The 23,749-nt window shown below is 45.1% G+C and overlaps 2 protein-coding genes across 2 annotated transcripts; both read right to left on the reverse strand.

Moving 5' to 3' along the window:
- Positions 1 to 106: 106 nt before the first annotated feature.
- On the reverse strand, positions 107 to 10,055 carry LOC137600235 (axin-1-like). The gene is made up of 13 exons (XM_068321748.1): positions 9,900 to 10,055; positions 8,096 to 8,786; positions 6,830 to 7,023; positions 6,087 to 6,248; positions 5,613 to 5,747; positions 5,419 to 5,515; positions 4,953 to 5,090; positions 4,442 to 4,844; positions 4,138 to 4,315; positions 3,867 to 4,043; positions 3,462 to 3,761; positions 3,226 to 3,375; positions 107 to 3,087 (listed from the first exon to the last, which is right to left on the reverse strand). Exons 2-13 carry the CDS (start codon positions 8,714 to 8,716, stop codon positions 2,961 to 2,963), a joined length of 2,682 nt encoding a protein of 893 aa, XP_068177849.1. The 5' UTR covers positions 8,717 to 8,786; positions 9,900 to 10,055; the 3' UTR covers positions 107 to 2,960.
- Positions 10,056 to 20,664: 10,609 nt separating this feature from the next.
- thumpd1 (THUMP domain containing 1) lies at positions 20,665 to 23,316 on the reverse strand. Its single transcript, XM_068322006.1, has 5 exons — positions 22,912 to 23,316; positions 22,305 to 22,485; positions 22,129 to 22,214; positions 21,877 to 22,039; positions 20,665 to 21,775 (listed from the first exon to the last, which is right to left on the reverse strand). Exons 1-5 carry the CDS (start codon positions 23,113 to 23,115, stop codon positions 21,135 to 21,137), a joined length of 1,275 nt encoding a protein of 424 aa, XP_068178107.1. The 5' UTR covers positions 23,116 to 23,316; the 3' UTR covers positions 20,665 to 21,134.
- Positions 23,317 to 23,749: the final 433 nt, after the last annotated feature.

Below are 23,749 nucleotides of genomic sequence, written 5' to 3' on the forward strand. Positions count from 1 at the left end.
AACACCTTCATGCAGAAGTACCCTTGAACCAAACTGAATACTTACGCATAAATTTGAGTTAGCACTGTCAGACGTTACAGAATGATAATATACATGAGATAAAGGATTTATTCAACATCTTTATTATGAAGTACCTTTTTAAAAGAAATGTACAAGTGGAACCAGCACAGTGACATCTTGGCGTTTACCTTTGAAAAACAGAAACACCGTGGACATGTGGTGCAGGTTTGAAGACACGTATGAAATGATAATGTACATATTTACAGCAGAATGTCTATCAGGACAGAGGTGATCGAGCACGGCTGCAGCTAAAAAAAGGAAAAGAAAAAAACCCAAAACACAATGGGTCTGACTGGAGATAAACACCGACAATAAAAGCACGGGTTGGTTGGATTTAAGTTATTTTTAAAGGATAACATGACAAAGGCACTGTGTTTCACACAAACTGACGACACGACAGATGCGGTGTTAGTTTTGTTCCATCGAATTGTAATCATTAAAAAAACAAAAACAAATGTTGTCATTCGACTGTCCCCGGGGCATTCGAATAAAACAGATTAGATATCTCAGGGGGGAGGGCGTAGCACTTTGCACAAAAAAAAAACATTAAAAACAAAATTCAACTCATGAGGAAAACATTCCTTATAAAGAACATGCTTGGTGATTATTAAAATTACTTTTTTTTTTTATAAACAAATACATATCTAAAATTTTTAATTTCATATAGAAGGCATAACGGGTTGAAGTAAGGACAAACGCGTCTCCCGGTCCTACGTTTCCCTTTATGCTGTGCAGGAACAGGTGATGTTCCTGACAGACGGTAGGACCTGTGTTTGTTTGATGGACACATTCGATAAAAGGAGCTCGGTTCTAAACGCCGACGGTTTGACATCAATACAGACGACTGGATCATTCAAGGGGGACGACGACGACGACTTCCTTTCAGGATGGGTTTTTAAAAAAAAGTCAAATTACATTCAGCTTTCTTAGCTGGTGTGTGATCAGTGCATCACCTGCACGGCGCGTCGTCTATATATTGGCATTTCGGCTCTGATGTATTGATCAGTTCATTGAAAATACGTCAATATCTCGTCATTTTGATACCGTTTCTTAAGTCTGTGTTAACTTTGAAGCTACAGCAGGACAGCTTGTGTTAGCATAAAGACGGGAAAGAGGGTCTGACGGAGAAACATTATATAAATTATTAAATAACATTTTAGGATGACGTTCATTTGTTAATTTTTTGAAGATTCAAGCCCTAAAACAGTCGTCACGGTTCTGAGATCAAGCCGTTTTGAAGCTTTTTATCTGAGTGAATCTTTTCAAATTGGTTCAGATTAATCTGATAAATTTATCGGCCGGCTGATCATAATTGATCTGCTACTAAAAGCAATCAGATTCAGCTCCATGTTTGGCTGCTTTATGCCAAGCTAAACTCCCCAACTGTTAGCTGCAGCTGTTTATTTACCATGGGTACCCCCCCACCCCCCGCCTCACTCTTGGCGAAGAAAACAAATAATTTTCTAAAAATGACTCTTTCAAAGCAACAGATTTTAATGTCGTCGCTGAAGAGGATTCCCATCGTGGGGCTGCAGACACACGGTTTGCACGAGTCGCTCTTTGGCTGACGTTGACGCGGTTCGGAATAAGCATTCGAGATCGTCATGGTAATGGCCCGCGTGGGGGTGAGAGGATGGGGGGGGGGAGCAGGCACCGAGAGTTGAGTTTGGGATAATGTACACAGTGTAGCAGGAAAAAGACGACACGCGTCAGCTGACACGCCGGCGGTGTGTTTCGTGGTCTCTGGGGGGGGGGGGGGGGGGTTGAAAATTTAAAAAAAATCCATCACGTGGGAGAACAGAGCTGCACGCTCCAGGGTTAACGCTACGGAGCTGGGGCGCAGCGGTGAGTTCTGGAGGGGAGGAAACAAACAAAGGCGGCCGCCCTGAAGCGACTAAAGAGCTAGCTCCAGAAGCGTACACAATAATACGACATTACGTTTGAGATATAACGAAAATTAGGCTGCATTAATAAGTAATAGTACCTGCCTCGTACATACACAAGTCAAATAAACGTGACACAAGTAGCTGAGGATACTTGTCTTATCAAAAATATCTAGCTTTGGTAAACAAGTTGTGTGGAGAACTGAGGCCTCGGCGTGGAGTCGTGAGCCGTCGCTACGTGACATCTAGGAAGGAATCCGGGGGTGAGAAAAGGTTCTGTTCTGAGGCTGTGAAGTCAAACCAGAGGAGAAGCAGGCCAAAGTTTCCAGTCCCCCCGCCCCCCCCACAAACAACCCGGCCCCGCCCTCCCCTCCCAGAATCCTCCGTCTTTTTTCCTCTTGTCACGAGCGAACGAGGAACAGAGAACAGCGAAAAGGCCGGAACCAAGGCTGCTTCCTTTTAGCCGTCCCGAGCACCGATTGAAGAGTTTCCATGGTAATGTAGCAGCATCGTTATGGTCTGTGGAGGACAGGCTCCCTCCAGAGCAGAAGTGGAAGACTACTTTCTCCTCCCTCCCTCATCCCCACCCCACCCCCCACCCCCATCCATCCATCGCAGTGGAAGTGGAAGACTGGTCAGACATCAGATTTTTAAAACAGCGCTCCTCGATAATCCACAGCGGACACGAGACGGGTGAAATAATTTATGTTCCGTTCCTGTAATCTGGCCCATCTTCTTTTTTCTGTTTAATCCAGACAGATATTCAGAATATCCCGTTTAACTAACCCCCTCCTCAATATTCAAGTTTCTACTACGCAGCACGTTCTCCCTCCTGTCCAACATCGCTCACTTCCATCTTTCTACTTTCGCCCCGTTTCCATTTTCTCACAGCTGAATTTTTCTCTCCTCCCCAAATCTTCTCTCTCCTCCTACCTCCTTATTTTATTTGATTTTTTATACAAATGATCTTTTTTTTTTTTTCCTCCTCCTTCGTCTCGTCTTCCTGTTCCCCGAATTTCAGTCGACCTTCTCCACCTTGCCGATGATCTTCTCCTCAAAGATGGGCAGGATGGCGTCGTCGTCGCGCACCTCCTCGAACACGACGCCGCAGTCGAACTCGTCGCTCACTTTCTTAAAGTAGAACCTGCACGAAAAAATAAATAAATAAAAACAAAAACAAAATAAAACAAAATAAAACAAAACAAAATAAAATAAAAATAAAACCCCACCGGTGATGATCCTCCTTCCTCTCCTACGTTTCATTTCAAGCGTCACTTCTCACCTGTAATGGCCCTTTTTGGTAAGCAGCTCCTTGAACTGGCCCAAAGTCACCACCCGGCCTTTGACTGACGTTCGGTACGGGATCGGCTCCCCGCAGAAGTAATACGCCACCGTCATGTTCTCACACAGCTGGCGTTTACCCGACTTGTGCCTGAAACAATCACAGATCCACACGTTCAGCCTCCAATGAGAAACAATAAAACAGAACGGACGCAAAAACCCTTCGCCCCCGCCCACCTCTGCTTGGCCTGCTGCAGCGCGTTCCTCCTCCTCTCTTCCTCCAGCCTCCTCCTGGCCTCCTCCAGCTGGGTGAGGGGGTTGGGAGCCGGGTTGGGGGGCATGGCCGGGTCCTGGATGAAGGGGTGCGAGGGTTGGACCTGGGTGGACGACGAGCCGGCGATGGCGGACGACACCGACGACGGGTTGTTACGCAGCTGGGCGGAAACCCAGGGGTGAACGGCGCCGGGTCGCTCCACGGAGGTGGGGCGGGGGGACTCGCTGCTGGTGGCCGTCCGCCTGGAGCTGCTGGTGCTGCCGCTGGGAAACCAACCGTAAATGTTCTTCATAAATCTACAATGTTTTCTCTTCTCGTTTTAGTCGTTTCACCGGTTCCACTTCCTGTGGCGTCGCGGCGTCACTCACCCGTGCGAGCTCTTCCTCTGTCGGTCTCCTTCCATCATCCACTGCAGGATCTTCTGGTTTCTCTCCAGATCCTCCAGCGGTACCTGGGCGTCCACGCCCCGCCCGCCCTCCTCACCTTTGCCCGACGTCTCCGACGCCTTCTTGCAGCCTCGCCGCGTCAGCGTGCTGCCTTTGCTGCTGCGGAGCGAACCCGACAACGTGACGATCAGTCGGGAAGTCGTTCGGACGAAACGCGAAAATCTGGACGCCTGTAGCCGAGCTGGCGTTTTACCTGTAGCCCACGCCCTCCAGCGTGCTGGCCCCCGCCCCGTCGGCGTAGTTACGACTCCTCCCTGCGTACTGGTTGGATGAGTCTCCGTTCCACATGACGCTGGCCTGAGACCTGGAGCCCCCCTCATCCTGCCCTTCTCTTCCCCGGTGGTGATAGAGCTGCTTGTGGTGATGCAGACCTGAGAAACAGACTGTCAGCATCACACTGGACCCCCCCTCAGAGCATCCTGAATCACATCCTGAATTTAAATGCTTTAAAAGCAAACCAACACATACACCCCCTCCTCAGGCTCTGAGCCTCTCACCTTTGACCCCTGCTGCAGGAATACTGTGACCTCCTGCTCGGTGTGGTGGGTAATGAGGCGGCCCCGTCCCTCCGTCGGGCGAACGCGATGCTTTGGGAGGAGTATGACGACCTCCTCCTCCCCCTCCTCCTCCTAAGGTGCTGTTGGTTGCCCCCGGCGACTGGCAGCCCGGGGTCTTCATCACGCGTTGCACGTGTTCATCCAAAATAGATTCCGGGTCGTCGTCGTGGGAGTCCTCCATGGCGACCAGACCGCCGTAGGTGGCGACCGTGGCGGTGTTAGCAGTGGTCTCTGAGTAACGGGCGCCATAGAGAGGCGGAAACGACGAGGGGAGGGGGAGTGGTATGCCGTGAGAAGACATGGAGGTCGTCACGGAGATGTCAGCATCTTCCCCTTCTTCTTCCTGTTGGGGAAGGAGAATTATCGGTATTTCCGATGACTTCTTTTCCGACTGAGAACAAGCAGACCGACTCGTTCCGTTGCGGATTAACTCGATCAGATCGACGCTCACCAGTCGGACTCTCTTGAGCCGCTCTTCCAGTCTTTCCTGAGCCTCCCTCTCTCTGAGAACCGTCTCCAGCCTGCTGATTAGCTCTGCCGCAAATCTCTCAGGCTCTACGTGGATGTCCTTTGGCATGCGGTACGTGCGCTTTATACAGAGAAGAGAACAACAATAAGCCACGAAATTCCTGCCACACATCTGCTGCGAAACCGCCGACGCCTTTTCCATCAGTAAATACATTTTAGCTAACGCAGGAAATTGCAATACCTAGAGTTAATTGTAGTAAATAAATAACTAAACTGTCGTTATTTGTCTCATTATGAGAAATCTATTGTTGCCTGCTTCATAAATAATTACGGCTGCAGAGACTGATAAACACATCCCTGCTGCTATTGGAAACGGGTCACCCCGTGTCGGCGCGGCGTGAATGCAGCTGCTGGTGTGAGGTTTAATGAGTCGTGTTCACGGAACTCACAGGTATATGAGGTAGGGGCACACGTCCATTGGCTTTGGCACTTTCATGCATCTCCTTGCGATGCTGCTTCCGATATCTGTATGGAGGAATACCATCTCTGCACGGGGGAAGACAACGACACGCGTCGGTCAAACGTGGACGTGAGCGGAGCTGTCGTTCACGCATCAGCTGTGTGTGTGTGTGTGTGTTCTTACACACTGCTGTCGGTCAGTGACAGTGTGTCTGCGTCGCTCGACATGCTCTGCTGCTCGCTGTCGTTGGCACTGGTTGCTGGAGCGCGAGCGTAACCCATGTTGGCGTAGTAGGGGTTCACCGGCTCCCGCCACGGCCTGAGGGGTGGGGGGGGAGACATCAGACTGCAGCTTGAATATCAAGGCATGAATATCAGCTCATCTGCTCATTTTTCACACTAAACGTAAATATCTACGACCAGGAAGTCAAAGAATGAACAGATATGTGATTGTAAGGGAAGAAAACAACTGTTGGAGGAATGATTATCAATAGATTTATACTTTAACGCGCTCCTGAACTCCATGGTGATGTTAATACAGACGAAATACAAAGATGTCATTAATAATCACCAGGGAAAGGATGGTGGCATCACAATATTATATGATCACATATTGTTTTAGGTAATAACATTAACTCTGACACACACACACACACACCTGTACTCCCTGCTGTCCTGCCTCCTCCGGTTGGCCGAGGCTCTCTGCGGCGCCGTCTGCATCAGCAGGCAGTGAGTCAGCCGACCAGCTGGCGTGTCTCCGCACTCCTCCTCGTCTTTCTCTTCCTCCACCTCCCTCACTCCTCCTCCTCCTCCTCCACACCTGAAACGAGGTTACGGTTGGTTTTTCTTATGAGATACGATGATCTTCCAGGGACACGACGACGAATTTGGAGATTACAACACTCTTCAGTCTATAAACTAGTTAGAATTAGATCAGCCTCAAACAGAACACGCACATTAAATCAGCAGTAAACCATGACATATTGAAAAAACTGGTGGGTTTATCTTTAACATATTGTACAACACGACCAATTTCACCCAATCTAATAAAACTTTTTGAGTGTGAATACTTTTGTTCACTAGAAATGTAGGAAATGCTGTAAAAATGTATTTTCTCACCCTCATTCTAAGGTTGTCACTTATAAAGTAGGTCGACTTCATTAAAACAAAAGACAGGGTTCCTTCTGGATGTATAGACGCTCACACAGCCTCATTATTCCGATTCCAATGACAAGAACACTTTCCTTCGACATTTGGCTTAATTATCTACATGTGAATCTAACACTTCAGTGGCAGGTTGAGCCATACAATGTGTGAGAATGTCTTCAAATTCTGAGATAGTCTTTTTTGGACTAATTTACGCTTTTGTTTTTCTGGTCGACGGCCGATGCTTCGTCTCACCTCCACTCCTCATCCTCAGCGAGTGTGGGTAAGTACCCAGGCACGGGCTTAGCTGGACCCGAAGACAGGCTCTGATCGCTGGGGTTCGGCTTGGGGCTCTCTCCTCCTGTCCGGGTGTACTCCAGGTACAGATCAGATTTAAGGAATAAAGGGTAAGTGTTCTCCTCCATCATGCCCTGGATCTCTATCTGGGCCTGGAACAAACAAACACAAATAAACAAGTCTTACTTTCATTTCAAACAACTTCTAACCACTGATTTAGTGTAGATAATTGATGAATGAGTTTCAAACTGAAATAAACACGTCTTAAAAGTGTTGACCCACTTCTTTTTTTCACTACTTACTTATCGACTTTCCCCTGAAACACTGTTAGCTCTGTCGGGAAATCTCTCTTGACTGATGCTAGCAGTCTGCTGGTCATGTGTGTGTGTGTCTGTGTGTGTGTGTTGTCATCACGAGCCATGGATACACATTTGATTCAGAATTGACTCTTCCTTTAATGAGGCACTGCTTCAAAAAATTTTTTGCTCCAGTAACCATTCAATCCTGGCCCAAGTCCACAAAAATCATTCTAAAAAAATTTTTTTTTTTTGATTTTGGGAGCATTTTGAAGCATCTCCACTTGTTCCACAACAACAAATGAGAGTGGATCGGAGTCCCCAACATCTTGTTAGCAGTTTGGAGCGTCCACTGAGGTTCACTGACTCAGACAGCCAAGGAATGGTGATTTTTGTGAAGATACATTACAGCTATACTCCAGCCTGTGTGCTCTGACCCCCATCTGGTCGCTGCTCCACCCTCACAAATGAGTTCCATTTCATTCATTCATTCCGTCAACATCACACTGACCAATATTTAAACATGTGATTTTCCAGCATGGGGGGGTCATTTTAGGCTGTCCAGGCCACCGAGCGTTGAGAACACCCGGAGTTCAACTAAACACGTTTTCAGCACTGAATAAATTTAGAACAAACATGAAGACAAGTTTTCATGATGGTTTTAAATGAGCAACATAAATCTTCACTTGTTATTTATGTAAACCTCTCTGGCTTTGTCTGGTTATTCCTATTCCTGGATCACAATTTAAAGACGACACATCCTCCCAAAATTAAAATATCTGTCATTTGTAATATTTTTATGTTGGGGGATGGAAAAAAAAGGACAAAATATACATTTTATAAATTTCTATCTTCAGTCAGTGTCATCCAACATCCACTGATCTTACTGGAAACCTCTGATATTGTTAAATTACAACACTTTTATTACCTGTTCAAACATGGCAGGGTCTGGATGTGGCTTCCCAACACAATCTCTGATGAAGCTCTTGGTGGCTGCTTTTATTTGCCTGGACACAATCCCACTTCCATCCACAATGTACTTCCTGTAGATGGCCTTGGCCAGCTTCGCCCTCTTCTCCTGGCTGGTCTTCCTGAAGCCCGAACAAGCAAACCAGAAGTCGAGAAGGTCCGCACACCCTTCCTGACACAGGAAGTTTCTGAACAGCTGGATGCCTTCCTGGTCGTCTAGGAGAGAGTGGAGGGACTCGGCCCACTTCAGGTAAGGTGGAGTTGGTGAAGCGGAGCCCTCGGGTTCGTACCCCAAATCCAAATCGGGGCGCCGCGGGGTCGCAGATGATGAGGAAGGCGTGTAGCTGGATGGATCCCCCATTTTTGATGACGAGGACGACGGGAGATAGCCAAGGGTTTGGGTGAGGGCGTTTGGACGGGTACTGACTGACTGGACTGGTGGGTCCACATCAGATCCCTCCTCACCAGGAACCGGGGGCCGCGGCGCATCCTCGGTAAAGTGGGTAGGGCCATTTAGAGAGGCCACGACCCCACCGCCACCCCTGTACCCGATCCCATGTAATTCTCTGACAACACTCATGTCTCTGATTGCACAAGGCAGAGGTCAAATCTTGCCTTCTAGCAATGATTTTGCTGGCATACAATTCACCCTGTGACGGAAACAAGACAAGCAGTGAGCTGGAGCAACAAGTCAACACAAAGAAAAAGACATTACAGTATTTTCCACACTATAAAGCGCACTGGACTAACATTTTTCATATATAAGGCGCACTGGATTATAAGGTGCATCTGATTATAAGGTGCACCTTCAATGAATGACCTATTTCAAAACTTTCTTCACAAATAAAACACACTGGATTAAAAGGTGCACTGTCGGTTTTGGAGAAAATTAAAGGCTTTTAGGTGCGCCTTATAGTGCAGAAAATACTGTCCATAAATCGTAAAGATGTCGGATTCATCTTTCACACCCTTCCCTGTGTCAGGTACATAATACTGTAAATAAGCAACAACCTGGGGGGATGAGATGAGCAAACACACAACGAATCAGTTTGGAGGAATTACTTGTGGAAGAGTGTCAGAACCTTTTCACTACATTTACACATTTTTATGGATTGCTGATTGACTATGCAAACTTGTTAACACATAAAAGTTAGCATTAGATGCTATCAATACCAACCAGAGTCCGATACTAGACAAAAAGAAGAAAAAAAACACTTTGATGTTGTATGTTTTAGAAGTTTAATCATAAGTTCACCATCAAGTTCTTAGCTTAGCTCCAAAGCTAGCGCTAAGAGTAGTGAAAAACTAAAGCTCACACTTCATTTGCTTTTCTGAATAGCCAACTAATGTTAAGATGCTAACGCTAGCTAGCTAGCCGTGTTGCAATGCCACCACCAGTGCCAACGCTTTGAAGTGAGAATCTCATTCATCTCGGCCTGTGGAGAAGGTGGGGGATGGGTACAGAAACAAACTCTAGAACCACACAAGGGCCTGCATGCACAACACTTCCACACAAGCTCCGTACGGCTATTAATCCCCAGCAAACTTCTACTAAAGTCGACACAACTTTCTGCCTGGCTAACGCACAACCAAACAGCCGATGTGAGAGCAAACGAAACGGGGAAGCGAGGGCACGTTTTCCCACTCTGACTGGAGCGCCAGCTAGCTTGGGGTGTTAGCTAGCTGTGGTTAGCTCGTTTAGCTGGCTAGCTTAGCTAGGTGCGTTTACGTCCTGGTGTTTCCACCAAAAGTGTCTTTCCTACCGTCTCTGAAAGCCCGATCCCCGTAATCCGCTGCATTGGGGATATTGGCGCGAACTGTGTGCTTCACAACGCAGCATATGGATAATTTCTGATATCAAATATGAACGAAAAATGACCCGTCGACTGCCCCTCAACTCCCCATGGTGGCTGCTTTGCGAGCAATAACACAGAGCGAGAGAATACGGGCGTGCACGCCGACCCTGTGTGGCGCGCGCACGCGTGTGTGCGCGGGCGTGTGTTTGTGTATCACGTTTATAGAACCACGTCGAATAGAAGCGACAAAACACAGACGATGAATTATCACGTAAAGCAGCATTTAAGTGTTATAATAAGTTAGAAAACTTTTTGTGAATTATTTCTGAGATGTTTCAAGCTTTTTAAATTTTTTTTTGATAATTGCATACTAAAGAAAAAAATCCAAAATATTAGAATATTTTATGGATATTAATCTTCCTGTAGTCTGATTCTGGAACTTGGTGGAGCTTCATAAGGAGTGGAATGGAGCTGTAGTCGGAGCATCAAGAGACATCAGACATGGATGTGTCCAGGAGATGCGATGCAAGAAGGGAATTCCAAGTGTCAAGCCACTCTTGAACCAGAGGACATTGGAAGTGTCTCACCTGGGCTCAAGACAAGAAGATCTGGACCAATGCATGGTGGTCCGGATTTTTTGGTGTCTATTATGAGATTTTAGATCACTTCATGCTTCCATCAGCTGAGAAGTTCACAGAAATGCTGATTTCCTTTCCAGATTCTGCTGTCAGAACAGCCTGGTCGTCCAGAACACATCAGGTGTAATACAGGTGGAACACCTCCAGGCTGCTGATGCAAGGATTCATGCAAAAGGAGGTGCCGGGTGCATGAATGGACATACTTCTCTGATTTAATGTTTGATACTAATTTAACTAAAACATTTAATTATTAAATGATACACAAAACGCTTGAAACATTCCAGCTTATGTGTAATAAATCTATAGTTTTAATCAAATTGCATGGGGGAAAAAAGATAATTTTCCATGATATTCTATTCTGTTGAGTACGTGTGGATAATTTTGCAGGCTTATAAATTACCTCAAAGGGGATATTTGTTACATATAAGGGTCATCTACACAACAATCCTCTAACAGTCTCTGCACACGATTTCAACAATCGACGTACAACATGTCTATTATTCCCTTGGTGAGCTCAAGTGTATATTGTTTTGGACATATGATATGAAGAACCTTCATATTCACATTTACATCTTTCATAGAAACAGAAAATATTGCAGGCAGAGTGGAAAAAAGGCTAAATAAATTACCTTTTTGATTAACTTAAAATGTAAGCATAGCTCAGTATTCTGCTTATTACATGTAATTACCGTGGAATACAAAGTACGATCCGTATCTAAAAAATTTTATAAAAATATAAACTACCAATGCTGAAGTAAATCTAAATTAATTTAAGATCATAACGGTTCTATTTGTCGTACTTCTACGTGATGGGAGCGAAACGTGTGCCAGCGCCTCTAGCGGCAGAAACATGTCATTACATGATTTGACAATTATACCATGCATTTCTATACAGTCGCTAGCCTTTAAATAGAATCTGATTATCAGCTCCGTTATTATAATATTTGGGTGTTGCTTGTGCAACACATTTAGATAGAAATGAACACAATCCTGGAAGAATTAAAACTGAAATAAAATTAAAAGAGCCGGACTGGGGAGCAGAAACAGACAAACCGTCGGCAGGTGCAGTTTTCTGTACTTTCCTCCAGGTAATCATGAACGAGACAAATCTGAGACACATGTCAGTGAGAGACAATGACAGACAAAGGAAAGCTTAACTTACCTCCACACAGGTGTTCAGTTAGCGGAGCCCACCTCCGTGGGCGCAGTGACTGACTGGACACAGGGCGAGGATTGCCACCTGAGCATCCCGCATGTCAGGCGCCTTCTCCGGGCTGTCAGTCAGTCAAGAGCACCGAGCAGCCACCGCTGCTGGGAGAGAGTGAGAGAGAGGGAGGGAGGGAGAGAGGGAGAGAGAGAGAGAGACAGAGAGAGAGAGAGAGACAGAGAGAGAGAGAGAGACAGAGAGAGAGAGAGAGAGAGAGAGAGAGAGAGAGAGAGAGAGAGAGAGAGAGAGAGAGAGAGAGAGAGAGAGAGAGAGATCCATTCATTCCATGCACAGAGGAGGTTGGATCATATGGATGTGACGACCCACAATATTGAAATTCATAGTTTGGATAGTAAAATGAAAGATCTTTTTGACTGCGAACGTTACTGCCAAAAGGCTCTGAACGTACATGAGTATGTAATTAGACTTCATTTTCATGTGTAAATATGAATTCTGAACACGTCTAAGTCAAACAACGAAATTTAGTCGTTAAACAAGTAATTCACCGTCGCTCCTGGTGGCTGTTCACACCAGGAATCATCAGGGTCAGGGGGCTCAGGTGAGGTCCAGACCCCGGGCCTCATCTCTGGCCACTCCGGGGTGGACGGGCCCCCCATGGAGGTCCGAAGCTGAAGAACAGATAAAAAACAGACATATGTTCACATCAGTGTTTTATTTCTGGTATTTGTCAAGTTTTTGTACAGCCTCCAGAGGGTCTATATGCACACAATGAGAGAGGAATAATATTAAATAACATGAGTGTGAATTAAATAACAATCCATTTATCTATCTGTTTTATTCCCAACGTCTGAGGCTATTTCAGGCTCAAACAATGCATTAATGCTCCATTCTTGTGAGAAACCCTGAGGGGTGTGCGGGTAAAGAACAAGCAGAGTTACTATAAAATAATCTATTCAATAATTACAGAAACATTTAAATATTTTTAGAAGGCTCATTTACCTCCTCGTGGTTATATTTCCTCTATAAAGCTCAGGGAAGCTGGAATGTGTAGTTAGGATTAGGTGTTTGCAAAAGATATAAGATGAAATAATTAATTTTCATAATGTGGTTAAAATGCATTTTAGATTTTAAGTTGCCTAAATATGATAAAACGACCAGCTCTCAGAGATGCCTTAAAAATTCTATGTTACCATGGAAACAACAACAACAAAATAACACGTTAAACAACTTCTTATTCCGGTTGTGTGTAACATTATTTGGAATTTATTGTGAAATAAATACATATTTAAAAAAAGTAGATGACAGATGTACTGATGCTAATATCCCACTTATCACTGTCACCAAACACTGCAGGTGATGAAGGGCGATGATGATGAAGACACGCCGGCTTGTTTGCTTGAGAAAATGTTGATGAAATGTTTTACAGTGTGTCTGACTGGCAGATCCTCACGGCCGCATTAAACACACTTCATTATGTAAATGTATTCCTATCGTTCTGCCTTATATCCTCAGCAGTAAACACACACACACACACACACACAGGTTGGTGCTGCAACAGGCTGGTGTTGTTATGGTTGCCGCGGGAGCCCAGGAGACAATGAGGAGGGAGGGATGGGAGACAAAGAGAGAATACTGAGGAAGATGAACTTGACCTTTATGATGTCTTGGTGAGGAGGGGTTGGGGGCATGTTGGCACTTATGAATCTATAATGAATCTTAACTATATATGTGTGTCTATATGTGTGTGTGTGTGTGTGTGTGTGAGTGTGTGTGTGTGAGCTCTTAGATGAAGAAAGGTCATCTCATGAGGAGGGATGCTGATACACCTGGTCGCATGTTCTCTCTCTCTCTCTCTCTTTCCATTTCCAGCGATCTGCCCATCCATTAGAGCCAACGTTAGCGTAGCTCAGCTTAGCATCAGGACTGGAAAACGGATGCTATCAAAATGTAGCCTCCAGCAATCATTCACGCTCCCAGGTGAAGAAGTGTGAGAATGACTTGGTTTTCTGTTTGTTTAAAGGGGTGGAGAGGGTTATTAAAACGTGAAGGTAATTATTTGGAAAGATTCAGTTGGTCTTTAAATTATTCAGATGAAGTGTTTGAAGGCTTGTGGGAGTGTTTTCACTCCAATTCAAGTTTTTTTTGTTTTTTTTTTAAAGCATATTTTTATCTTATTTAAAAATCCTCTAGGGAATCTGCAGTTTCAAAGCAAACACCGATGCTACCGCTAACAGGTTTTTATCTTTCCTTCCTCGTGTTCATTGTCTGTGGGACCTTCCAGGTGTCTCCATCGGAGCAGAAAACGATGAGAATATCCCGGCGTTGATTAATCACCACATCGGTAGCCGATCCTGACTATCTCATTTTGAACTATCTGGGGTTTGGGGCGCGGAGACGGCGCCCCCGTGGGCGACTCTCTAAGCAGGAGAGAACAGCCATTTCCAGTGAGTTGTTAACAGTGGATTATTAATTCTTAAACTGAAGCAGCCCCCTTTTTTAAGACGGATGGGATTGAGGTTTTTTTGTCGGTGCGTCGGTCCAGCTCAGGGGGTCCCCTTTGTTCCAGCTGCCACAGCAGATTTGGGGCGTCTGTATGGAGGCCTGTCAGAAACAGGCTTATCTCTTCGGGGGCCTCCTGGCACAAAGACCCATTTAGATCCTCACAGAGAGTGAAATCTTCATTATATACCTCTTGAAAGAGCAACAGAGCTCTGCTCTTTAAGAAAATTAATTGAAGACAAGTATTTTATTTGGCTGGAATGACCGTCGGAGACAAAAGGAAGGGAGAACCTTGGTACAGTCGACCCTTTTATTCTGTTAGATGTTGATATTTCAGGTGCGGAGATGCTGAAGACACTCGTTCGTCTTTAATCCTGAAACGTCTGCTTTTTAATTCCCATGACATAATAAAGTTAGACGTGTGAAATAAATAAAACGCCTGAATCAATATGAAGGGGTTCCAATCGATTCATGCAGTCGTCCGTCGGTCAATCTCCATTCCATTCCATCCATCCATCCATCCATCCATCCATCCATCCATCCATCTGCTGGCCTTTCCCAGCCGTGCCTGCAGTAGGAGTGTCAGTATATCTGCCATGGCGTCCTGCTGATGTGTATTGTGACGGGCTTGAATACTCCAGCAAACCAATCTGGCCTGCACCAATACTGGATTAGCCACAGTGGATTAAGCTGGCTGCCCTCCTGCTGCTTATTCAAATATTGTTTCACGTATTGTCATCATCGTGGGCAGAGACTCTCCGGACCTCTTTCTAGCGACAGAATATTATCAAAGAAAAAAACCAGGGGGGGAAAAAAAAAAAATGTCTTTGCTTCCACTTTGAGATAAAAAAAATGCGTCCGATTTGATTTTTTTCTTGTCTTTTTTTTTTTTTTTCAGGTGAAGGAAAAACACCGACGGATTGCGGAACGCTTCTCCCAAAAGAAGGGACGATGGCGAGATGATGGAAAGCTAAAAAACCCAAAAAAAAAACACAACCAAGGCCAAAAAAAAAAAAATCAAGCATGAAAGCGTGCCTTGATCTTTGATACTTGCTGTTTTTCCTTTCTTTTTTTTTTTTATTCTCCTCTCTCTTTCTCTCTCTCGCCCTCACACATACACTTGGGAGTCAAGGCAATTGATGTGCTGCCTTTGATGGCAAAAGAGAGGCCTATATTAACAGGCAAAAAGACCATGATGAAAGGGCTTTGGGGGGTGGGGGGGAGAAGAAAATGGCAAGAAAATGTGTTATTATAAAGAATGGCAACTCATGAGAAACCCCTCTGGATGGAGCGATGGGAACCAGACGTCGGGGCGTTGCGGAGGAAACGGCTAAAGGTAGACGGGGAGGTCTTACCGTGTTAGCCCGGCGGTAACGGTGGCCGAGGTTGGCTTGGTGGTTCCGGTACGTCGTGCCGGTGGTCATCCCGTTTAGAATAAAGGGTGTGAACGCACGTCCGGGGTTCCTCTTGGTGATCCGGAGGTGTGGACGCCAGTGGACGTCCCACAGCAGAAGCGGTCGCCATCTTTGTCCTGTTGTTGTCTTTGGATATATCCTCTCCTGCGTCTTCATCCCCTCCCTTTTTTTTTTTTTTCTTTGATCATGCCTCCCTCCCCTCGCTTCTGCGTGTGTGTGTGTGTGCGCCGTATGACATCATCACGCAAGCGGTATCGACAGGCATCAAAAGAAAACACGCCGGGGTTTAGGACTGTATCTGAAAGGAGGGTAAAGAGTAGCGTCACCCCGCTTTCCCTACTTCCACTCGTCCTCCTCTGTCTGCAGATGGATGGTTTATTAGGCCGATAGAAAACTAAACACACACACACACACACCACCCAACTCTAGGGTGTATCCCGAGGCCCCCCTGCTGTGCCTTGCATCGTTTGATGATGTGTTTAACAGATTCATTCCTCTTATCTCCGCCATTTTCCTTTCTTTCTTTCTTTTTCTGTTAGTTTTTTCTTTTTTTTATCCCTCTAATCCATCTCTTCTAAGCTATTACGACAAAAAAAACCCCCCAAACAAACCCAAACGTGTCTTCTGGTGGACTCTAAATGACAGTTAATTCCTTCTCAAACATGATGTATAACACTCCTCCCGCCGTCGACGCCCCTCCTTCGTCCCACGTTTGACTCTCATCCCCTCTTTCTCTCTCTCCCCTCCTCCAGCTGGTGGGTACCATTTCCAATCCTGTTAACGTTGTATGTCCTGGTTGAGGACCCCTTCTGTCTGTCCTGTCATCTGCCTGAAAATCACACATTACATGTTTCACTGTCACTCCTCTCCGTCCTCCAACGCAGCTGTTGTCCAATCCGGTGAGGTCCCCCCCCCATAAAAAAACCCACACAATCAGCAACAGAATGAGACGCATTTCGCCGTTGTCCACGCTCATCGCTATTAGCATTTTACTGGAATGGTTAGCGGATAGCATTCCAAAAAATAGAGCAGTAACTATAAAAATGTTTAAATTAAGAAAAGAAAGATTTTAAACATTTCAAGCCAACTGACAAACTTTATGAAATTTTAATTATTATTATAGTATGAGAATAAAAACTAGATGTGAACTAAATGCTCATCAGGGCTTCCGTTTTTGCTCACGTTGGTTTGTTTTGGGTCGTTACAACATTTCCATTTCACTTAGAGGCCAATGTTTGGACAAAGATGAGTTACATGTGAATAAAAATAATATTTATTTTTCGCTTTGGGTGTCAAATTTCATGCATCTTGCAAAGTTTATTCAGCTGCACTCTGAATAATCACTATCATAGTAAAAATAGGGCAAAAACGTTTTTATAAACTCTAGGGGTCAAGAAGTCAGAGCGGAGGTCAAACGTCACGTGACCACAGCGACGCAGTGGTCACGTGACGACACTGAGAGTCCATATAATCCAGTTTACAGAAATTTCAAGAGTTAAATATTTTTTCTGAATGAAAACAACATCAGAGGTTCATTTTTGACCAAATGTGCAGCTGAAAACGGCTGTTAGTTCAAATTTAACTCTCCGACCTTGACAAATATTTGTATGGAGATGTTTTGACTTGTATTCATTGATTTAAAAAAAAGTTTTTTTTTCTGCGCTCATCATTAGAAAATAAAAGTAAACTAATTAAAGCTTGTTGGAGTCACACACTCCTTTCCATCTCCTCCGTTCCCTTTATCCCGGGGCTTTTATTCCTGGCTTTCACCCCACCGGCCGCCCCGCTGCCTCTTTGCCCCGACGTCCCCTCTCCTGTCGAACTAATTGTCAAGGTTCTTGTTAGTATTATGCTAAAATGTGCTTCTCTGGTGCTAAAAAAAAAAAAAAAGACACCCCCTGTGATGTGGAAAGCACCCCCGGCTTGGATTAGAGAATGCGAGTAAAATGTGGAGGGATGCGTTTTTCTGCTCCTCAGCTCTGCCTTCTTTTTATTCTAGTCCCTCATTCCAATTACATAAAAAAAATGATTTCAATTCATCCCAGGTAATAAGAAACATCATTTCCCGGCATTAATAGAGCCCCTAAACCCCAATCAACTAAATCCGCTCCGTTTCTGCAGGAACCAATCAGAATGTTGGGGATCAATGGGGCACTTCTGGCCCACCTGTAGGTTTGTTGGGGCAACAGCTGACGGGCTGGACGGGGGTGATAAGCATTTCTCATTACTGCACACACACACACACACACACACACACACACACACACACACACACACACACACACACACACACACACACACACACACACACATAGAGAAAAAAACCCAGATGTCCTCCAACCCATATTCCATCACTGCAACAATAGCAGTAAATAAATAAATAAATAAACAAACAAATAAATAAATAATGTAAATGCACGATTAGCGCGTGCGTTTGTTGACGACGCACGTGCGCCACAAAAGAGGAAGCGACACAAAAGCCTCTCCAGACAAACAGGCGCTCCGCTCCGCGGTAAATACGAGCCTGACGCGGCGCTTAATCGCCGTTCCTTCGGCTCTCAGACATCTGGGTCAAACTCGGTGAGCATTTTTTGATTACTTTCCGTCGCTGTCAGGCTTTCAGGAACTTTTTAAGGGCCTCCTTTTTGCGCACGCTGCGTGTTTCCCGTGCGTAACGGTTTGGAGACGGATGCGCCACGACGGCGCGGCCGATTCAATACTCACAGCTTTTCTTTGCAAATTAACATCTATAATCTTTACCTTGAGGTCCGTCCTGCCTCTAAATCATACACAAATATTTAAAGTCCAATTCAAGCACGAATTTATCAATTTAAGCCTAACGTGACAGAATGTGACCCTTGAAAACGATAAAAATCATCAACAAATCCACTGAGGAAGATTAGGCTGAAGCTCTCAACGATAAACAAACTAATTATAGGATTTTTCCTGAATTTTGATTGTTTTTTTATTTAATCATAAATTCATGTTTTTGTGCTCAGAGGCCTTAATTGTTTTTTAAGCATATGTCAGACCTGGAGCCCCTAAAAAGCTCCAAAGCACATCAATATGAGCCTGGATTCAGTCTGTGGTGTGTGTGTGTGTGTGTGTGTGTGTATGTGTGTGTGTGAGGGGGTGGTGGGGGGGCCGTATGGGTAAAGTGAGACAAATGAGACCCTGGAGAGAAGTACTTATCCACTCATAAAGGTCAGATATGGAGCCACACCAGTGGATGTTAATCCTGACCCTGGGGATCTCGCACACACTCGCCCGTGGATGCGATTGTTTCACAGGCCGGTGACATTTAAACCTGAATAAACGTACAATCCTGGGTGGCAGGCAGCGAGTACGTGTCTGCACGCTTCCATGTGGCACACAAAACCACCGAGGTTTAATTAGACATGTCTTCGGAGGCAATTAAAACATCTGACAACAACGAATAATTAGCATTGTAAATAGTCTCCTGGTTTTTAAGGATGTCTTTAAACAATCTAATAGAGCCAGCTTTGACAGGATGCACTTCATGAATCGCCTCCAATGCGTTTAATTTATTATAGATTTTCGAGAAAAAACATTTCACTATCATCTGTATGAATCTGTTGTTTTCCATATATACTCATATGCATGGATTTTCCTGCCGGTAGAGACATCATTAAGACGCCACCTCTGTGATATCATTACCAGGCCTCGGATCAGGCTATTTACAGTCTAATTGGTATTGTAGTAACATTGTGCTGGCAGGTAGAAAACATCCAAACCTCTCCCCTCCTGTTGGAGCTCTGAGCCTGTCAGCGGTTCACACTGATTGGGGCGCCAGAGAGTCGGAAGCAATGCAATTTGGGAATTTCAGCTGAAGGCAGCGGCGATAACAACAGGTGGGGTCACCACGAGGGGTCAACTCAAGTGTAATGAGCAGAATTTGACAATTCTGTTCACGCAAAGGAGTATGAAATTCTTATAATTAGTGTCTTCACTAAATTATGGTGTGGCGACCATATGGCAGCACAAACGCTTTAGAGATATTCGGTTATGATGCGTCACACCATGAGTTTTCTCCTGGTGTTATTTTCCAGAAGACACAGCATAAAACCGTCTGTGACATTTGGAGGAAGGCCCAGCGGACACAGGCAGACTGGACAGAAATACGGGCTCATATTCTGCCTTCAAACCCAAACCTAAAGAGAATTCACACAGGAGTCACAGAACTATAAAAACCCTGTCAGAAAAAATACAGAGAGCAGCTCTCATGATGATGATGATGATTCTCTGGGTGCAGCGACGTCTGATGGCTCATCCAAGAAATGTGAAATGTCTCATAGTCTTTGTCAGATTCATCCAGACGTCATCCGAGATGGGAAACCCTTTTAATCCAATACTACAGAGTACAGGTGACACTATCCGAAGCAGCATTGACATCAGAAGGTGTTGTGGCCTCTTAGACAGGTAGACATTTTGATGGATGACGCACACATGAGCACAACAGCGGTCGTAGGTGTCCCTGTCCATTGAGGTATTATCGCCATCTTCTGGCATATTGATGAACTGCAGGTTAATTAGTATCCGTCCATTCACAATTAGATATTGCCAACTAGTGGCGTATTAAGGAACTGCAGGTTAATGAGTGTTCCGGCCATCCAGAGGAATCAACGCCATCTAGAGGCATATCGATGAACTGCAGGTAAACCCTGCCTAAAACATACTCTTGATACTACGGTATAATATGTGAAGATTATTTTACACCTACATTAAGTTCACGAAAGTATCGAAAATTGTTTAAATCAATCCAATGAACTTTCAAGAAACTTTTAAAAAAAGTTTCTTGAAGACGTTTCACCTCTCATCTCTTGAAACATCCTCAAGAAACTTGCTTCAAGTCCAGTGAATTGATTTAAACAACTATGGACAACCGTGACCTGGATAAATAAGAACCTACGCAGGCTTCCTGTAGGTATTTATCTCTTGTACTTGCCCCAGGTTATATCAGTCACTTATCTGTGCAAAAAATGAGAGTCAAACACACTGGTAGCTTTAATTCATTTGACTGCTGTAGGAAAAGTTCCAAAAAGAAAATGACACCAGTTAACTTGAACAAGTCTTTTTTTTCACCCAAGCTTGCAGTAAAAATGTCAAACAAAAAATAACAGTGAAATAAAATAACAAATTCAGCATTAAAAACTAAGCTGATGGTAAAGTTACGCTGCAGAACGACGAACACAGAAAAAAAATCACTGCCAGCTTGAAAAAAAAAAAGAAGAACTTGAAACTCATCCATTAAAATTAAGATTGCAACAAAACTACATTAAGATTCTGTGTGATTCTCTCTAAACTCTTTCATCCATCCATGTTATCAGCAGTGGAAAAAAATGACCCGTCCTTCCTTCTGAACGTCCTTTTTAAAGGAAAAACGTTTTGAGTTTAATGAAACTCCAGATGGATGTTTGACAAACGTTTTAAATTCAAATCACTGATATTACGTTAGAAGAAATTACTCCCCGTCTCTTTCACCCTGATCAACCTCCTTGACTTCTGGAACACTTTGGTCACAGTCTTTCTCCTCCTCCTCTTCTTTGTTTGCCTCCTGCTCTTTTTCCTCTGTGTTTGCCTGCTCCTCCTTTTCCTCTGTGTTTGCCTGCTCCTCGTTTTCCTCTGTGTTTGCCTGCTCCTCGTTTTCCTCTGTGTTTGCCTGCTCCTCGTTTTCCTCTTTGTTTGCCTCCTCCTCGTTTTCCTCTTTGTTTGCCTGCTCCTCATTTTCCTCTGTGTTTGCCTGCTCCTCGTTTTCCTCTTTGTTTGCCTCCTCCTCCTTTTCCTCTTTGTTTGCCTCCTCTTCCTTTTCCTCTTTGTTTGCCTCCACCTCCTCCTTCTCTTTGTTTGCCTCCTCCTCCTCTCTGTCTTTGTTTGCCTCCTCCGTCTCCATCTGCTCCACTGTATTTGAATCTTTTTCTGCCGTTTCCACCTCGGGCTTCGGCGTGTCCTCTTTTACTATTTCCTGTAGGTTATACTTCTTGTACAGCCTATAGTCCTTCACCACACTGAAGCAGCACACCGCCTTGATGACCTCCACAATGATCGTTAGATCCGGGTTGGACAAATTCACCCTGTTTTTACGGTTCAGCTTCCCAACTAGACCTGAAATGGTCCGAAACCAAAAAGACGAGTCAATTTAGTTTGAAAAAGACAAAATTAATTTCGCATAATGAACAGATTATATTAACAAGGCATTCATCTACCTGCGATGGCTTTAATCATTTCCTCTCTCTTGTTGTGGCTGCTGTTGCGGGCCTTGAAAGCGATCTGGTAGGTGGCGGAGTGCGGCGTTTTGAACCACGGCTCCAGGAAGGTGGTCAGGAACCTCATCATGTCCTCCGGGTAGGCCCGGCATGTTCCAGTCACCTGGAACGACACGACGACAACATCACGGCACGTTCGATTCCACTCGGATAAACGTAAGTCTTAAGCTTCTCCTGGTTGGAGCGTCTCACCGGCAGCATCCTGAGGATCATGCGCGACTTCTTCTTCTTGGTGGTGTGGAGATCCGACAGGATGTGATGAACCAGCTTGTCAGATTCTAGACAGATTCACAACAGATTTAACCATTTCTGGTCACAATTGGCGAACTTAAAATGTAATCTATTACTCATTTTGCAGAAGGACTTACCCAGATTTTGAGTTTTGATGAAGATGACGTTGTTGGCGCCGCTTTCCAAAGCCTGGAAGCGTCTGTGGTGTTTCGGTCCTGACGCTCGCAGATGCGAAACTTCCCTCCTCAGCGCCACGTCCATGTCTTCCTCCTCAGCCGGCCCGTCTTCCTCACTCCTGCTGCCGTTGTTGTCGTGCAACTGTGATCAAAACACAGACATCCCATAATATTCAACAACAGCTGGCTGAAACAGACAAAAGATCCAAACTGGTGTTGATGCGTTCAATCAGGTGACACCTTCAAAACCAGGGGTATCAAACTCATTGTGGGGAAAAACTGCATTGTGGGAAATGTAGTTTTTGGTCAAAGCACACTTTTGACCTATTTATTTTTAGACAATCTGACCTTTTATGCTCTCGCGGGCCACATAAAATGATGTAGCGGGCCACATGTGGCCCCCGGGCCTTCAGTTTGAGACGTGTTCTAAACCCTTGAGGTGAACCTTCATGGGGATGTCAACACCAGAGCCCTTCACCTGGAATTCCCAGCGTGCACCTCTGCCTCTGTGCGCGCTCCAGATGCGCCACAGGGGGGGGGGGTGTGACGCGCACGCGCACGGACTCACCTTCTCGGGCCCGTAGAGCTCGTCCGCGTACTCGTTGAGCAGGTTGAAGGCCTCGGCCGTGCACTTCCGCTGGTTCATGTTGCAGGTGATGAGGATCCCCCGCATGCCCACCTCCAGCTCCCGGGGGCCCCTCCAGCGCTTGTGCTGCGGCCCGCCGTAGCGCTTCTTGCTCCGCTTCCTCGACTCGTTCGCAGCGGCCGACATGTTAGCAAAACACCGAGCGAGCAGCGGGCGAACGTCCGGTTCCGGCGCAAACTTTGCGCTAAAATGTGTAAAAGTGGAGACCCAGACGGAGCGGCTGTGATGTAAGAAAACACACCGAAACAAAGTGACGTTCGGACGGGCTGCGCGTTAACACAACCGTGAGCCGCTGGCGTCATTCAGACAGCGCGTCTGGTCGGTAAGGTACGGCGAGAGAGGAGGGACAAAAGGCAAGACCGCCTTCTGGAGTTACGCGATGCGCGTTTGCGCCGAGGGGATTTTTTAAGATGAAAAATGTTATTTTATTGATTGTGTGCCTCCATGTAGCTTAATAAAGTTAAATTATGATTGTAAAAAATATTTTAAATGATAATAAAGGATTAAATTTAAAGGAATTGAAGTTAGCCCAACTTCAACAGCTTTAACATTTAAGTTAGACCCTCAATGTAGCCTATTCCCATTAACTTTACAGTATGCTAAAAGCGGTTAAAACATTATTATTAAGTATTATTGATCCCAAACTGGGAAATTCTCACACTACAGTAGCATCAATAGACAAAAGTTCAGAAGAATAAAATTAAGAGTAAAAATAAGAAGGGTAAAATGAAGAAGAAATTAATTTAAGACAAAGATATAC

The sequence above is a fragment of the Antennarius striatus genome, chromosome 8 (genome assembly GCF_040054535.1).
Source record: "Antennarius striatus isolate MH-2024 chromosome 8, ASM4005453v1, whole genome shotgun sequence".
NCBI classification, from domain to species: Eukaryota; Metazoa; Chordata; class Actinopteri; order Lophiiformes; family Antennariidae; genus Antennarius; species Antennarius striatus.

Bases quoted from the DNA above. Each gene is read 5' to 3' on its own strand.
- LOC137600235 (XM_068321748.1), bottom strand. From the start codon at position 8,716: ATGAGTGTTGTCAGAGAATTACATGGGATCGGGTACAGGGGTGGCGGT. The intron at 5,748-6,086 runs GTGTGTGTGTGT...CCCACCCCTCAG, and splicing joins CAGGACAGCAGGGAGTACAG to GCCGTGGCGGGAGCCGGTGA. The intron at 5,091-5,418 runs GTGAGTTCCGTG...CTCTGTATAAAG, and splicing joins TGCCCCTACCTCATATACCT to CGCACGTACCGCATGCCAAA.
- thumpd1 (XM_068322006.1), bottom strand. From the start codon at position 23,115: ATGTCGGCCGCTGCGAACGAGTCGAGGAAGCGGAGCAAGAAGCGCTAC. The intron at 22,040-22,128 runs GTGAGACGCTCC...GTGTCGTTCCAG, and splicing joins TGATCCTCAGGATGCTGCCG to GTGACTGGAACATGCCGGGC. The intron at 21,776-21,876 runs GTAGATGAATGC...GGACCATTTCAG, and splicing joins AATGATTAAAGCCATCGCAG to GTCTAGTTGGGAAGCTGAAC.